The sequence below is a fragment of the Mastacembelus armatus genome, chromosome 18 (genome assembly GCF_900324485.2).
Source record: "Mastacembelus armatus chromosome 18, fMasArm1.2, whole genome shotgun sequence".
Taxonomy (NCBI): Eukaryota; Metazoa; Chordata; class Actinopteri; order Synbranchiformes; family Mastacembelidae; genus Mastacembelus; species Mastacembelus armatus.
This window is the reverse complement of record NC_046650.1, coordinates 9,088,392-9,106,542: the sequence shown is the minus strand read 5'-3', so window position 1 is coordinate 9,106,542 and position 18,151 is coordinate 9,088,392. Positions and strand designations below refer to the sequence as shown.

Here is an 18,151-nt window from a genome sequence, read left to right as displayed (position 1 = left end):
TCCACACAAGGATAAAGCCACAGCTGAGCATGGTTGTAGACAGTAAATATTTAAAGATTAGACAGTTACAGTAAAGCAGACAGGGACAGACACTCATGAGAGGGAAGGCTGAGCTAATGAATAACTGTTGTTACGTCTTCCTGTTTGACAGCTAAGGGCTATAATATATTCATACTCATTCATCCAGCAGGGCAGTCAGCTGCTTTACCGTCACTGAGGACAGAGGTCTGACCAGATCAGAAGAAGTATCTGTAAGTATATACAATATAGAGTAAGAGCTAAAAATATGATCTAATGTGTTGTAAAACAAAAAACAGCTATGCTACTGTAAAGGAAAGCATACTGTATGTTTAAGCATGTAAAACTCATTTGGCTGTGATGTATTCAGTCTTCAGTCATTTTTGTTTTTTATGTGTTGCTATTATTTGTGTGTCAAAATGAACTTTATTTCTCTGTCACCGTGCTAAAGAGTTTGTTTTATTTGTCTAGTCGCGTTTTCAAAATGGTCCAGAATAACAAGTTTTTGATCTAATCCATGTATGGCCTTGAATGTTTGCTATCTGTTTGTTTTAAAGGAATAATTCAGTATTTTTTGTTCTCAAGTAAGTCGATTGATACCACTCTTATCTGAACAATAAAAGTTTGAAGTTGAGGTTGTTGGTCAGCTTCTAAAGCTTCTAAAGATTTAAAATAAGTGAAAGGGGAGAGTCTAGCTGTGACTGTCGCTTCACTGCAGCCAGCTAAGAAAAGGTTTGCCTAAATTGTTGGTTTTAGATTTTCCATGGAAAGCATGGGTGTGTGTATTCAGTCACGAAAACAATGACTAATGCACCAAGCACACCAAACAATACAGGGTGTATGGGATCTGATTCAAAACATGCATAGTTTCCCATATTTATAGAGTTACAGTATTAGAATATAAATACTTAGCCTGACATGTGTGGTCAATATTATTTTCCTAAGCTATATTTTTATTATTTATAAGGCATTTTCAGTGGTGAATATTACTCATGCTGTATTTTTAGAAAATGAATATGTTTAATTAACTAGGAATGTGGACTATGCTGATTTCTTTGCATTTACTTCCTCTGTCAAAGTTCTTCCTGAGCAACCGATCACCTAATGTCCTGTTTTGTTTTTTTTTCCTCTTTTGCAGCTAATGCCCTTTTCAGGTAACATGTTACCAGAAAAACAGTTCCAGTGCACCATCTGTCAGCAAGTGTTCACCGACCCGGCCACCACTCCCTGTGGGCACAACTTCTGTCAAGTCTGCATCCAGAGTGTGTGGGACAGCAGTGATGTCTGCCAGTGCCCCACCTGTAACAGATCCTTCAGCCCTCGGCCTGAAATAAACATCAACACAGCCTTCAAAGAGTTGGCCGACACATTTAGGAAGATGACAGTCAGCTTATTGGCCTCGCCGCTTTCTTTAGTCAGACCAGGTGATGTGCCGTGCGATGTCTGCGCTGCCGCATCCCTGCAGGTGAAGGCCATGAAGTCCTGCTTGGTTTGCCTGACCTCGTACTGCGATGCTCACCTGGAGCCTCATCAGAGTGTCGCCACCTTGAAGCTTCACAAGCTGATCGAGCCGGTGGTGAACCTGCAGGAGAGGATGTGTAAGAAGCACGAGAGGCTGCTGGAGATGTTCTGCAGGGACGAACAGAAGTTTGTGTGCCAATTCTGCATCGAGACGGAGCACAAAGGTCACCAGGCTGTAGCCATAGAGGACGAGAGTGTGGAGAGGAAGGTATATAGATTGTACTGTATTGTAAGGGTTTAGGCGATGTGGGTGTTTGAAAATCTCTGCATGCCTATGTTGAATTCCATGTGTGATCTCTGTCTTGATAACAAATACCCTCCTTTTTCAAGTACTGTTGGTGACATGCTCACAGGCAATAACGTTTCAATTCCTGTTCTGTCTGTTTAGGCCCAGATGAAGAAAACTGAAGCAGATTTTCAGCAGATGATCCAAGAGCGACTGAAGAAAGTGGAAGAGATCAAACACTGTCTGAATCTCAGCATGGTCAGTCCCAATGGAAATGTTATTCGTTGTCATAGAGACAAGGCACATTTCTCGACCAAATATAGAGATGCAACATCACGGTGAGATGTTTCCAGCTTGCTTACTTGAGTTAAGTTACTAGCATTTTTTTAATCCTTCATCCAGGTGAGTGGAGAAAAGGAGCTGAAGGAGAGCGACCGTCTATTTATGTCTCTGAGTCGCTCCATTGAGGAGAGACAAACTGAAGTCAACACTGAGATCAAGGAGAAACAGAAAGCAGCAGAGAGGAGGGCTGAGAAGCTCATCAGTGAGCTGCAGGGGGAAATAACTGAGCTGCAGGGGAGAAACACTGAGCTGGAGGAGCTAGGGAACACTGAGGACCACCTCCACCTCTTACAGGTTCCACTCAACCCTAAACTCAAGAGTATTTGTCAAATATGTCTGATCTGCCAAGTCCAAGTGGGCAGATCTTTCTCTAAATCAATGCAAAATACAAATTCATACAGAAAGATTCAAATGTTTTCACTCTTTTCTGTATGACAGAGGTCGCCCTCTCTTATGTCACCTCCAACCAGCAGAGAGTGGACGGAGATCAGCTTCTACCCTGAACTCAGTGTGGGGACGGTGAGGAGAGTGCTGTCTAAAGTGGACAGAATCCTGAAGAGTGAGCTGGACAGACTGATGAAGGAAGGTAAAGCCTTACATTTTTAATCTTATTCAGTATTTTTTGTATCATTTTAAAATTAAAACATTTCTTAAAAACTGCTTTAACTGGTATTTTTATTTCTTCTGACAGAGGTGAAGAGGATGGAGAAATATGCAGGTATGACCTCCACCTCCCATAATGCCATTGCCAATACTCAGGAATTTTGGATTGAAAATGAAGGATTTTATTTGATATTGTTGCCCTCTTGTGGTTGGAAAACACAAATACACTATTGCAACCATAGCTGCCCTGGTTTTCATCAGGTATTTTCCTATATTTAACAAACAGAAACCTGTAGCACAGCACCAGATTCATTTGATGCTACAAGCACATTATCTTATCATTCTTTTTGTACATATTGTCTTTTGTACGTATTCCTCTAGACCAGGAAGAGGCCATTTAGCTATAATAAATGTCATTTATGATTTAAATCTGTACTATTTTTTGATGGTTTATCAGTTAGAGTGAAGTCTGGACTGAACTTTCTCTATTAAAGTTCCTGATAATTAAAAGCAGAGGTTTTGGCATTAATAGTAGGATTACAGTAGTTTTACTTGAATTCTCCCCTCTTGATTTCCACAGTTGATGTAGTGTTAGACCCAGATACCGCCCATCCAAACATCATCCTGTCAGCTGATGGAAAGCAGGCTGGTCGCACCGACCTGCTGCACGTTGTTCCAGACATCCCCCAACGCTTCGACCCAGTCATCTGCGTTCTGGGCAAGACAGGCTTCCTGTCCGGGAGGTTCTACTTCCAGGTCAGAGTCTCATATCACGACAGGGTTCATGAGAAGGGCCTGGCTGCAGAAAAGATGGTGGAGTGTTACAATGGTTTGGGAACTGTCAGCTTTGGCCAGAAGTTGTCGACTTTTTCTGGAAGTAGGGTTATGGGGTAAAAGTTAATGTTAGCCCTTACCTCATAACTCCAACCCCAATTGTAACCTTGACCCTAACCTGCCAGGTTACCAATTTCCTACTAATATTCCAACTTCCTGACATGGTCAGCAGTCCACCATCTTGTCTGCAATCAGGTACTCTTGGAGTTCACCGAAAACCACAGAGTCCATGAGACAAAGATATTCACATTTAAGTGCATAAGCAGGTTATTTTATTTTGTAGTGTTTCATGTATTCATCTATTATAAAGAATAAACTTTTGTGACAGAAAGGATTTGCAAAAGCAATTCACTGAATCCACCATACAATCAACTTTTAGGTCAGTTTTGAACTTAAAACCACAAACCTATTCACCTTAACATGCACCAAGCTAATGCTGAATCAGTTCCGATCATGTGATACTAAAGATGGCTAATTCTCATATTCTGTCTTATCATTAGGTTGCAGTGGGGTTAAAGACCTTCTGGGACCTGGGGGTGGTAAAAGAGTCTGTCAGCAGGAAGGGAATGATCACCTCCAAGCCAGAAAATGGGTTTTGGACGGTGCGGCTGAGAAATGGGGATGAGTACCGAGCTCTGGACTCCCCCTCTGTACTTCTTCACCTGAAGGAGAAGCCACGGATTATCGGCATGTTTGTGGATTACGAGGAGGGAACAGTGTCCTTCTTTGATGTAGAAAACAAATCTCACATCTACACCTTTACTGGGTGTTTGTTCTCTGAGAAGGTCTTCCCCTTCTTAAGCCCGAGTGTTTACGATGAAGGAAAGAACACTGCACCACTGGTTATCATTGATGTCAACCATAAAGTTTAAAGTATGACTCTGGCTCTGTTTAGAACCTGCAAGGGATATTTTGACTCACAGAACTGCTTCAGTATTTAATAGCTGAGTCTGTTTTTTACTGTACAAACATCACCACGTCTCAAAAGCCTTGCTCCAGTAAGGTTCAGTGCCCAACCCTGATCCATGATAGCATAGATGGTACAGAAGCAGGGTTTAATGTTGAATGAATCCACATTAAATATAAAGAAAAGATCTCACCAGGCCAACATAGACAAGTACAAACCAAAATAAAAGTAATAATAAAAAAAAACAAACTTAGTCTGTATTCTTTAAGGACGTCTTCAGGCCTCAACTACCTGAGGCCTGAGTCCACTCACACTCACTCCTATGGGCAATTTAGAGTCACCAATCAACCTGACGTACATGTTTTTGGACTGTGTGAGGAAACCAGAGTACCTGGAGAAAACCCACACAAGCACAGGGAGAATATGCAAACTCCACACAGAAAGGCCCCTGATGGGTTTCAAACCAGGAACCTTCTTGCTGTGAGGCAACAGTGCTAACCGCTTATCCACCATGCTGCCCTTTTCTCAAAAATATTAACCTAAATAATAATATTATTATTAGTATGTTTCAGTCCCTGAATAATGATTAAAGATTAGTTACTATTCTATTATTGACTTACAAACTTTTTTTGTTTTGCAAAATATTTGCATCAGTCTCAGGAGACTGTTCATGTTTCCATCTGCTTTGCATTTTTCTTTAACCAAGTGTCCTCAGACACATTTACTTAAACCTTCCTTAAAACCAGCAGAACAAACTGAAAACACAATGTTAACATACTCATCATCTAGTAAAGCTAATATGGCTAATGTGATGGTATATAGAGGTTACATATGGAGCTGCAAAGCAGCAGCAGGTTCAGGAAGTGTAAACACTCATTTTTTAAAAACATTTTTTAGGGATTCACAGGTTGAGCACATTTACAGGTTTAATCAGCGTGTTAGACAAAATGTTGAAGGCATAAGCTACTTGGTACGAGGTGCATTTAGTCAAGAAACATCCAGTCACAAAGCTTAAATTTTTGCACGGTGAAATTACACAGATGTCAAGGGTCCAGTTTTTAAGTATAATCCAACTTCTTGCATTATTTAGAAGTGCTGTTTGTTTCTAAATGCTCCATTAGCTACTTAGATGATCTGTGAATATGTCTGTTTGCTGTTTGGTGCTAGACCTTTAGGTTACATTGGGTTTCTGAGCTTTTTATATCTTATGCTCCTCTGCATATCAAAGTTTAAGTTTAAGTTTTAGGCTCAAAACCTAAAACACATGGCTCAGACTGTAAATGCTGAGGAAAATTGTTGTTGCAGTTGAGAACTCTCTCCATTGGAGTGATTCAGTTCCATGCATATAATTATTAACATAAAATAGTGAGAGTATATTTAAATTATCTTTGCTCGGGGCAAGAAAAACAGTGAATTACTGCAACATCACATGACTTACAGGTGAGTAGGTGAGAGAGGGAACTCAAAGTCCAGGTCATCTACTTTGTTTAGGGTGTGTTGCTTTAAAAAGCAGAATCATAACTGACAAAACAGGAAACGACTGATCACTGTGCGGCTTTCAGCATCACAGGCAAGTTTTATAGTCACTGATAAGATGATAATAAAAAGATTGTTTGGATGATGCTTCTTCTTTTTCCTTAATATTGTATTTTGTTTTTTCTTAATTTCATATAGCCCTACTGACCACAGAGCATGGAGGGGGTAATGTTTGGCATTTTGGTAGTGTCAGGTGAGGGAGTAGTGACATACTGTGTATTTATGCGTTGTCTAACAGAGCACCGTGTGCCTCAAGATGAAAAGTGCATTTCAGATTAATTTGCAAATAAACTCTGATACGAATGAATCTGGATGATCCACAGGTTTGTACCATTTCTCTTCCTCCCTTCATCATTGTCGGTACAACTTCGTCGATCAGCTTAAAACCTGGTCTGAAGCCCAGGGATACTGCAGAGAGAAACACACTGATTTGGCCACCATCAATGACAACCAGGACTTGAAGGTTTTAGCAGGGCTGGTGACTTCTGGAGTTCAGACAGCCTTTGTAGGTTTGTACAGAAATTGGACTTGGTCGAGGTCAGAAGAAGATGACTACAAAGAGGGAGAACTGAGCTACTGGGGATGGGCAAATGGTGAACCCAAAAATACACAAGCTTTTTGTGCAAACATTGGAGGAACAGGAGAATGGTTTGCCAACTCCTGCCCCTCAAATTTGGCCTTCTTGTGCTACAACGGTGAGAGTGATTTTTTTTTTCATTCATAAATGTTCTAGAGAATAACTATTGTTGAACTAACTTTGATGTCATTGGCAGGAAATGCCACTGGTATTACTGAAAGATTTGTCTTGGAGAAGGTCTCTATGGACTGGCTCAGTGCTCAGCTCCACTGCAGGAACATGTACACAGACCTGGCCAGGGTGAGGAACGAGGCTGAAAATTTGCAGCTCCAGTGGACAGCACAAAAAAACCCAGCTTGGATCGGACTAACGGGAAAGTCCTGGATGTGGTCTGATGGAAGTGAAGCCTTTTTCATACCTTGGCAACTAAACCAGCCCAATTTTGAAGGAATTGGTGACTGTGCCGCACTTCAGGTCAACAGTGGCTCACCTGGGTTGACAGATGTGGACTGTATGACCAAACAGCCCTTTTATTGCTACAGTGGTAAATAGGTCTTTCTGCCATTAAACCCACTGCCATCTAGAATAGTTTCAGTATATCTGAATATGATATTTTTAATCCCTGCCTAGGCTGAGTTAACTGAGAGTTAACTGGTATTGCAATGTAAAATTGTATATAATATTATAAGCCTTGTTGCTGTGGCTGTGCAAACTAGAGGGGAACAGCTTGGGATAAATCCAACTTGTAGCCCCCTAAGCTGCACATATAAATAGAACAGACACAGAAATTGGACTTGATCTCCTCAGCCAACTTAGCAATAATAAGATTATTTCCCAAAATGTTCAGCCAGTCCTTTGTATATTAATGAGGTGTTAATAAAACAATTGATTTCTTTTATGTTGTTACCAGTTCCGAGGACAAGTCTCTTGGTGAGATTGAAGATGTCTGCAGATGGCTCCTCTGTAGATATGAAAGACCCTTTTGTGCTTGATTCCATCTTGAAACAGGTAACTCACCTTTTCACTCATCAGCAATTTCCCACATATCATGGCACACACACACACACACACGTGATGGTACACAAAGCTATGTGGACATTCATCACAGAGCATTTTCAATTCCGGCTTTTTTGAGCATCGCCCTGCAATTACTAAAACAGATATTTACAATCGTATTTCTTTTTCTGTTGCACAGCTGGAGAGGAAGCTGAAAGAAAACCATTTATATGTCAAACTGAGCTGGAGGAAATTCCCAGTTATTACAAAGGAAAGCAGTCTGCTTCATAAGACATGCATACCATTGAAGTAAAAAGTACACTTCAGATAATATTTCAGTAATGCCAGAATTGTGCGTGTAATTAGTAATAGCTAATGTAAAGCGTTAGCCGTAAATGAGCTGGAAATACTAATGAAACTCGTCTTTTAGTACATTGCTTCTAAAAATGTAGAATTTAGTTGTATATGTTATTTCTGCATTTTTGCACTTATAGTAAATTAGTAACTGTTTGTGCACAATATCCAAGACAGATGAGTTTTCGTTTGAAACTTAGTTTTCTACTTTGCATCAAGCCCGGGAGAATAAATTTCCATGTAATTTCCTTTCCAAGACGCAGGCTCTAGAGGATTTTTTGTTAAATTACCCATGGCCGTGGAATAATTGAAATAACATTCAAATCCAAGAGTGGACCACGCACGGGAATAATTTGGAAGTAGTTTGAAATTAAAATCTTCACCTCCAACATATGTTGCCATCTGTTTGGGGATTTGGAAGGCCATTGTAGTCCACACTATATATTCATTTGTAGCTTTAGAATTGAAACTACCAAAGTTTTCTCATTTCTAAAATGTTTGAGTTATGTTGTTGCTTCTTTATTTTAATTTGTTTGTACTTACTCTACTTACCAAGAAAAATCCCTGATTTTGGTTATACTTTATGAAAAGCTTAACTAATGTTATTATTTTTATAGTAATGTTTCATTTGGCTATTACTCACTTTTCACTAACTGATGATGCAGAAAAAAATATTTTTGGAATCGTTTTCTGATAAGACACTTACTAAAGAAAGTGTAAATATTAACACAATATTAATTGATTTCTAATTTGAATACATTCTGGTAAATTGAGGGTAAATCCCATTTAACCTTTACAGTATACCCTTTAGCCCTGGGAGGACTTTCCCAGAGTACACAGAGATTTATTAATGTCTTTATGATCATGCATAAACTACACCTCATAGGCTAAAGTTGCTCACGTCCTCCTCATGTATAAATGTTATTGCAAGTAGAGTGAAGTGGTTCTTTCTTCCTTTTGTCACTACTCTGTGTGTTGATTGAAATACTCATAATCATTAAAGGAGACTTCTGACTGCTTCATCTTTATGATACATTTATTGAACTGATGAACAATGAGATAAAGTAAAGACAAGAAAGACAATATAACAACATGGATACTGATAATAACATAATATATCAAGAAATAACCCTAGCTCAAGGGCAGCATGGTGACTTTGTGGTTAACATTGTTGCCTCACAGCAAGAAGGTTCCTGGTTTGAAACCCATCAGGGGCCTTTCTGTGTGGAGTCTTCATGTTCTCACTGTGCTTGTGTGGGTTTTCTCCAGGTACTCTGGTTTCCTCCCACAGTCCAAAAACATGTATGTCAGGTTGATTGGTGACTCTAAATTGCCCATAGGAGTGAGTGTGAGTGTGTGAGGTTGTTTGTCTCTATGTGGCCCTGTGATGGACTGGTGACCTGTCCAGGGTGGACCCCTGCCTTTCACCCAAAGAGAGCTGGGATAGGCTCCAGATGATCCCTGGGACCCTGGTTAGGAATAAGTGGGTATAGATGATGGATGGATGCTTTAACAAAAAAAAAAAAACGAAAAAACAACTCAATTCTGCAAATGACCAGTTGGGGGCAGCAACGCTGAGTCTAGTCTGCCCCAAAACTCAGCAGAAGAAGAAGAAGAAGAAGAGCAGCCTCTCTCCAGGATGGCGGCGACCATAGACAACAGCAATGCTGCACAGGCGGGGAAGAAAAAGCACCTCGGGATTCCTGAAGCGGTGTTTGTGGTGGGTAAACCCTGATATCTCACACTGTTTCACGCGTCTGCAGCGGGACCAGGCAGCTGGACTCACACTGTGGTTGTGTCCGGCGTGTGGGTGCGTTAAGCTAACAGTGAGCTGGTTAGCTGCTGACTCCCATGTATGGACATCAGCGTCTCAGGCTCTGCCTCTCGTCTTCCCCGGCTCTTCTTTAGGCTTTGGGGGTCTGGGTTAGCTCCACGTGTGCTGGTTTCACCACACTGTCATGTAATCCTCCGTATCACGGCTGGAACTGATGATTTCCACATATTTCTGGTTTTGGATTATTGATCTAATGTGCATGTTAGAGACTATATGTGTTGGTGTGGTCTGATATGTCAGCACATCTCAATAAATTGTTACGATACTGTGGAGAAGTTCATTCATTTCACTACTTCAGTTCAATATATTATATAGATTCAGTACACAGTGAAATATTTCAGCCTCTTATTACTTTTGATGGTGATGGCTTATAGTTAATGAAAACCAAGGAACCTGTATCTTAAAAATTAGAATAGTTTGCAAAAGTCCAATATTGTAAAATAATGGTGACAAACTTTAATCAGCTAATGAAATCAAAACCCCTGCAAAGGTTTTCTGTGCCTTTTAGTGGTGTGTGATTTTGGCCCCGACTGGGTCGTCTGAGACAAATGTTGAAATCCTAAAAGATTCCTATTATCCTGGGCTAATCACTGGCTCGACATTTTTAATTTTACTTTTTTGGTGAGTGACATAATAATAATGTCAGCCGGCACATCGTTAAAACAACCATGAAGATATTATCTTAGACGATACATATCACACATCCCTAATTGACACGCTGCACAGGGTGAACCACAAAAGGTTATTGTTAAAGAGACTGACTGGAAGGGAAAAGTGTGGTAGAAAAAGATGCACAGGCACCTACAATAACAGATTTCAGAGGATTCCCATCAAAAGCCTTTCAAGAATTTGGGGGAACTTCACAAGGAGTGGACTGAGGCTGGAGTCAGTGCATCAAGAGCCAACGCACACACACACACATATCCAGGAGTTTGACTACAATTGTCGCATTGTCAATTGTCAAGCCATTCCTTAACCTGTGACAGAACTGTCTTAACTAATGTGAAGAGAAAAAGAACTGGACTTTTGCTTGGTGGTCCGAAGTCCTCTTTTCAGATGAAAGGAAGTTTTGTATTACATTTGAGAATCAAGGAGAGGCACAGAATCCAAGCTGCCTGAGGTCCAGTGTGAAGTTTCCACAGTCAGTGATGGTTTTGGGAGCCATGTCGTCTGCTGGTGTTGGTCCACTGTGTTTTCTGAAGTCCAAAGTCAACACAGCCATTTACCAGAAAATATTAGAGCATTTCATGTTTCCCTCTGCTGACCAGCTGCTGCTGGTTTCATTTTCCAGCAGGACCTGGCACCTGCCCACACTGCCAAAAGTAGCAAAAGCTGGTTGTCAGTGTGCTTGACTGCCCAGCAAACTCGCCAGACAGGGGCCGCTTGGATAATCTGTGGGCTCTTGTCAAGAGGACAATAAGAGACACAGATGAACTGAAGGCCACTATCAAAGCCACCTGGGCTTCCCGGTTTTTATGATACTGATTTTGGCGTTTTTATTAACCGTAAGCCATAATCATCACCATCAAAAGTAATAAATGCTTGAAATATTTCACTCTGTGTGTACTGAAACTAAGTTTCACTTTTTGAATGAAATGACTCAAATCAATCGATTTTTCCACAATAACATAATTTATCAAGATGCACTTTTAGGGTTGTCACAGCTAATTTATGAGATCATTTAGAAAAAGGTCTCATCATTGTGTAATTCGTTCACCTGAGAGCTCTGGAAATGTCTTGTTCAGAATATAAGAAGTTGTATTACAAGTGTTAAGAAGGTCAATATCTGTTCATATCTCATCATTAGCCTCAGTAATCCAGTATCAGTCAGGGTTTATTGACTTGGCACTGTTTTCTCTCTGTGCTGCTGGATGTTGCAGGAGGATGTCGACTCTTTTATGAAGCAGCCCGGCAACGAGACAGCTGACGCAGCACTGAGGAAGCTGGACGAACAGTACCAGAAATATAAATACATGGAACTCAACCTGTCTCAGAAGAAACTCAGGTAACATCAGCATAAACTGCATTTGTAATCATTGTCAGTGAATAGTTTTAATTGGAGCTGCTTGTCCTATTTGTCAAGTCACATTTCAGTTCATTCCTTGTTTGACATAAGCCCTGTCTCAGTGTACAGACACACACTCTCCAGAATAACATCCACACTAAGCTAATTACTTACTGAATGCCTGCCTTCTTGTCTTGATTCAGTGTTTTATTTGTCTTTCCATGTAGGTTGAAAAACCAGATACCACAAATTACACAGACGCTAGAAATCCTACGGCACATGCAGAAGAAAAAGGTGTGTACGTTTTTTTGTGAACAGACTTTTAAAAAGGAAAATGGACTGTGTTGTTCAGGATTTAGCAATAAAGGTGGTTTCTACTGTATTTTCTGGACTTTTCTTTCCCTCCTCTGGGTTGTCCTGTGACTTATACAGAGAAGTGACTTGTATGTGTATATTCACAGTCATTACATTACAGTCATTTCATCAAGTAGTCACTATTGTTAGATGGCATTCAATTGAAGATAATGTACTCCCAAAAAAATAAAAATGTTTATGTTCAGGCTAAACTACAACTCCTAGCCCAAAAAAAAGAGCTATACTGCAAACTTCAACGTGCAGGTAATAAAGTCTGCAGCTGAAACAAAGTTTGGAGTGAGTGTTGCCATTCAGGCAACCTGACAGAGGAGGCGGACTTGCTGGTTCACCTCCCCAGCATTGGTGCAGTTGTTTAACATCACTTGACACAGATGAATTAATTTTGTAATGCACTTCTGCTTGATGTTATGCCTGGGCTAATTTAGACTATAATTAGGATCATTAGAAATGCGACTTATACACCATGTGACTTATATGTTTTTTTTTTCTGTTCAGCAAGGATGTTTTTGCTAAAAGCAACTAATATTCTGGTGGTCTACATATAGTGTAGAAAAAATATGGTACTTGTACAAAAGTGTATAGTTGTTGCTTTAAGACTTCGGTGCAGTTAGTATTTACACTCATATTTCTGTTGAATAATCTGATGAGTGACGTAAATAATGGACATGAACATAAAATGACTGTCTGAGCCCTGTTATTAAAAATGTCTGAAGATGTCTAAGGATGAGAATATGTTTGTGACTGAAAAATGAACATTTGAGTTTGATGACTTTTTGTTTCCCAGGAATCCACGGAGCGCATGGAAACACACTTCCTATTGGCTGACAATGTTTACTGCAAGGCCTCAGTGCCACCCACTGAAAAAGTCTGCCTATGGTTAGGGGTAAGTAGGAATTAGATTAAAGTTTAAGCTTTATTTATTGGTATATCTGAGAAAAATTTCACAGACATGCATGAAGACTCTTGAGACTTAACAGTTTTCTACTTTACTGTATATGTGATAAAAGCCATAAGTTCAGTTTCTCCTCACCTCGCTAATTTTCCTCCTAAAGGCTAATGTCATGTTGGAGTATGACATCGATGAAGCCCAGGCTCTCCTCGAGAAGAACCTGTCCACAGCTTCCCGTAACCTAGAGACGCTCGTGGAGGACCTGGATTTCCTGCGAGATCAATTCACCACCATCGAAGTCAGTATCCTTCCACAATAGGTGCTTTACCACTGGGAAATCCTGGTAGTTTACTTTATCAGGAACTAAAGTACAAGAACTGTCCCTGAGGTATGTTGTGATAATGGATTTACACAGCAGGGCTAGTAGCCTTAGAAGACCGAGCAAATGAGCTTGCTGATGTACCTTCAGTAGCCGGTGATGTCATTACAGATGCAATAGTGTAGTGAACATTATCTATACAACTCTGTGTACAGACCAAACATGTTTAATTAAAAATACGTAATCCTTATTTTGCTAACATGCAGAACAGAAACAGTCACTGTGTGGATGATATAAACTGTAGTAACAGCTACATCTATTCTGAAATACATTTGCTCATATTAACAAAGACTTTTCTTTTTGCTGGGAATGAAAGTGGCATTTCCTTCCCAGTAGGGAGCTGATGACGTTGCTGCTGTTAAGTGGTAGGAGACTAAACAGAAAAAGTTTAGTATTTGAATAATTTAATTTTAATAATTTTGTGCTACATCCAAAAGGGATCCAGCTGTCAGAGAACTCACACAAAAACTCTCCAGCTTCAGTACATTATAAAATGCTGCTGTTCCTTAACTCGACTGCCCTCCTCAGATATGGCACGGGTCTACAACTGGGATGTGAAGAGAAGGAGCAAAGAAAACCTCCTCAAGTCAGGAGACAAGTCTTAATATTGACCCGACAGTCCGTATCCCCTTCTGCTAACTCTCCCCTCCTTAGTCAAAAAGGTATAACAGACCCGTCTCCCAAGTCGTGTGTATGCTCACCCTAGTGCTCAGCAGATAGAGGGCATGTTTCAAATCATTTCCATAACTTACGGTGTGCTTGATTCAGCATAAGGTTGTTTTGAAGACTTGTGCAGGTGCAGTACTTGGAGCACGTCATAATTCTTTGTTGGATTTTATAAATATGTCCTCTGTCAAGTCACGCTCAGTTTCCACTACTACTGTTTTCTGTTAATTTGTTACTTTTTAAAGTATTTTTTCAAGTAAAAACTAACAAAACAAAGGCAACAAAGCAATTTTTGTATTCTTTTTAATGATTTAAGTACGTTGCTGTTATTTTTGGCAGATTATAAGTGAGGGTTCTCTCGCCTTGTCTTTTCGTCCCTGCATTTTTCTCCTTACTGACCTGGCACTTCTGTTTCCTCGGCCTGTAACAAAGTACATATATGGGACTTAACTTGCTATTAAAACACAACTGTCATTATACTCAGTAGAACCAGACTTATAGGATGAGAAAGACCTCAACAGAAGATCACAGTGTAAAACTAGTTCTGCCTTATGGCTCTGGTTTTCCTTTTGTAGAGGACATTTAGGAGTTCAAAAGGGTTGGCTGTGGACCTCCATTGACTTTCGCTGATCAACTCTCTGTTTTTCTTTATTTCCCCCTTCTTGTGTCCTTTTTGCCGTTGGTCTGTCTGTATTTATTTTCTCACTGTACTCATTAAACAATGAATGAAGTAAAAGAAAATAACATTTTGGCAAAGAGATGAGACCTTGACCTGTTGAGCTGTGTGTTTATTTTCTGAGGAGAAAAAAGGAAGTTAGAAAAGACAAATACCTGCAGGTATTTAACGTGGGATTTAAAAAATATCAAGGTTGGTCATAACAATAATACACTGGGACAGAGATCCTAATATATGAGCATAGGATAACCACAGTAACATGGATGTAACAGGAAAAAAAACTTGACTTCTATATTTTTTCTGTATTTGTGCTTTAATATTAATACCTTATATGGATGAATTATTTTTACACACAGCGTAAGACAATAGTTAATTGAATACAATTTAGAAGATTTCAAACAGCGAAAAAGCAGTCAAATATTTTTTTGTCCAATGTGGGAGGAAACCGGAGCACCCAGAGTAAACCCATGTCAACACATTGTGTGGCCCTGTCCACTGCTGACAGTGTACACTGTTGCAGTGCTGCAACCCTCCTCCACCTGCAGCTGCTACCAATGCTGCTTCATATGACAGCGATTAAAGCGAAGGAGCAGAGTAAACCCACGATGAAACCAATGACCTGGAGCACTTGTTTCAGTCTGTAGCGGGAGAAATCCTTCTTTGCAAGCTGAGCAGGGAACTCGTTGATGTGGGTTTGTAAAGTCTGGACGATGGCTTTGTCCATGACTGGATCCTGTAATAATATCATCGACTCCAGCAGGGGCTTGTTGCAGAACTGCTTCTGCAGGTCTTTCACCACATCCTTGCAGAGAATCTTGGTGCTCTTCAGGTCTGGGCAGAAACCTTTAGTGACACGCAGTCCCTTCACTGTCTGATCCACCAGACGTTTGGTGTGGGAGACCCAGTCCTCCTGGCTGCGGTTCTGGAGAGCGTGACACTTGGTCAGCACTCTGACCGTCAGCAGGGTGACGAACAGCCGGAGATGGTCCTCACTTTCTGCCTGGGTTGTGGCTTCACCAGCAGGAGCAGAGGCATCAGCAGACTCAGCTGCTTGAGGTCGATCCATGGTGACCTCAGAGTTGTTTTGCTTCTCTGCGATGGTTTCTGGTGTATCTTCAGATATGACACTTGTTTGTGGTTCTTCCATTTTCTAGGATACTTACTGGTCTTCAGTGGTTGAGTAGTCTCTGTGTTGAGAGGTTCTGAATCTGTGAACTTGGTTCTGAGTCATAGTTTCTAAAGTTCCATTGTGATGTCACAACACACAAAGTTCTGATACACATTCAGTTTTCCTTTGATCTTTGTTTTTTTTTTAATGTTGCATCATTTAAACACTGAAATTAATGCAGTGAAGGGAAAAGCACAATATTGTCCTATTGTGGAGACGTAGTGGAGATAAATATAAAAAAACTATATATATATATATGCAGAATATATATATATATATATATATATATATATATATGCAGAACTGTTGCAGAAGCAGTTCTGCAACTGTATATGTGTATATATATATATATATATATATATATATATATACATACATTGCAGTACTAACTTAATAAATAAAATAACTGCAGTGAGAATGTTGATTTTTCCAGCCACATTTTATTTTTTTAAGTACAGTTCAATTTTTTTGGATAGATAATTAGAGCAGGGGAAGAGAAACTGTCCACTTGAGCCCACCAGGATGAGGGACAGTGACACACAGTATTATCTGTACAGCTCAGAGGGTTAAAAAGAAACAAACAAAACATTATTTATATTGTACCACGGCTCCTGTGGGAAGAAGGGTTTCACTGAGGGCAGGTAATAACTGTTCTCACCCAACAGATACATTCAGTTAAATGCACAGCTGACACATTAAGGAAATGTTCCCTGATAAAGCTGAAAGCCCAGTTTAAGATTAAATCATGACAACTGTCAGGTTTCCCTTAGCCTCTTATAAACGATTTGTCTGTGTGCAAAGTCAAATAAAAGGACAATTTATAAAGTGTTGAGGTGTTGCATGTACCGTTTGCTTAAAACTGTTTAAATGATTCCTTTAAAATTGCCACCTAAATGCCCAGTCTGACCCAGCTAAGTATTATCTTTTTATTGGAAAATTAGGTTAGTGATGTCTAAAATAACATTTTCGCCCTTAGGGTGTTGTTTTTTTTTTTTGGCTATGACTTAAATGCAATAAGTACAAAACTACTGGCATCAGGTAGCTTAGCGTTCCCTTGTTTTCACTTTCACTTTTTATGCTAAGGCTGTTGGTTGTCGTTTCATATTTACCGTACATATTAACTCTCAAGTTTGTGCCTATTGTTATTATTAGCACCAGTCTCATACTTGAGTCACAGATACGTGCGTGTGTTTCTCTGAAAGATAACAGTAAATGCCTGGAGATGCTTGAAAAATCCTGAAAGCTGCTTGCAAACTAAACAGCTAAGCTTGTAGCTTCTTCTCTGAAAAACTAAAGAATCAGATATTTAACTAGAGTTACTGCTGTTCTCAAAACTCTTCTAACCATCTGGATGATTTTTTTAAAGAAAGGTGTGCTGCTCTGTGCTTAGGTTAATGGCTGGAAACAGGAGAACCCAACCTTTTTCTGTCCAAAGGTCACAGTCTGCCTTCCAGGATTTCCAAAGCTCACTAATTATGAAAAGAATCCACCAAGTAACTGCTCCAGCACATAAAAGCACAGCTTGTACGTTTTGTTTTTTAGGCTACATTATTACAGATTTCATCTGACACTGCAAGAAGTTAAGCTCTCAAAATGTTGAACCAAGTTGGAACAATGTGACAATGTAATTACAGTAGAAGTCTATTTTCAGCTTGTGTGAGGCTGCAGATGATCTCAGAGTTGAAGAGCAGTGTTTTGTATTGTGTGTGTGAAAGCAGTCTTAGTGTAACCAAATACTGCTAAGGATCCTGGCAGAGAACAGCACTGAATGCCTACATCACCTTGCATGCATCTCTGGAAACAAGACAGCAGACTGCTTTGCTGTCCAACGTGAAACAGCTTTCTTTCCCTTATCCCTTCATGTGTCCTGAGGTGGCTTTTTCAAATCCTCTGAATCTTCATGTCTGTGGTTACAACAAGCAAGCAGCAGATCAGAAAAAGCTTCGAGAACGTTAGCAGTCGGTTGGACCTCTAGGAAATAATGTGGAAGAGGGCTCTTTATTTCACACACTAATCGAATCGTGTTTTCGTGGAGTTGGCTAAGTGATGACCCAGTTCTATCCGTTTAGTGTCTTGAGGGTTAGAGCTGACTTTTTCAAGTTTACTCTTATAAGTTAGTAGTTTGTTTTTTTTTTTATGACAATTTGCAGCACAAAACCATTTGCAGGACATGTTTCTTGATGACTTCTGATTCCTGTCTACATCTGGTGAAAGAGTCTCAGCAGGAGTAGCTGCATCCGCACCA

The 18,151-nt window shown here is 40.0% G+C and overlaps 2 protein-coding genes across 2 annotated transcripts; both read left to right on the top strand.

The window, feature by feature from the left end:
* LOC113125535 (E3 ubiquitin-protein ligase TRIM39-like) lies at window positions 1–4,795 on the top strand. Its single transcript, XM_026299056.1, has 8 exons — window positions 1–251; window positions 1,157–1,747; window positions 1,928–2,023; window positions 2,168–2,401; window positions 2,546–2,693; window positions 2,799–2,825; window positions 3,291–3,466; window positions 4,045–4,795. The coding sequence occupies exons 2-8, from the start codon at window positions 1,160–1,162 to the stop codon at window positions 4,414–4,416; spliced, it is 1,641 nt and encodes a 546-aa protein (XP_026154841.1). The 5' UTR covers window positions 1–251; window positions 1,157–1,159; the 3' UTR covers window positions 4,417–4,795.
* Window positions 4,796–9,513: 4,718 nt separating this feature from the next.
* vbp1 (von Hippel-Lindau binding protein 1) lies at window positions 9,514–14,833 on the top strand. The gene is made up of 6 exons (XM_026299058.1): window positions 9,514–9,634; window positions 11,629–11,753; window positions 11,981–12,047; window positions 12,913–13,011; window positions 13,181–13,319; window positions 13,925–14,833. Exons 1-6 carry the CDS (start codon window positions 9,554–9,556, stop codon window positions 13,999–14,001), a joined length of 588 nt encoding a protein of 195 aa, XP_026154843.1. The 5' UTR covers window positions 9,514–9,553; the 3' UTR covers window positions 14,002–14,833.
* Window positions 14,834–18,151: the final 3,318 nt, after the last annotated feature.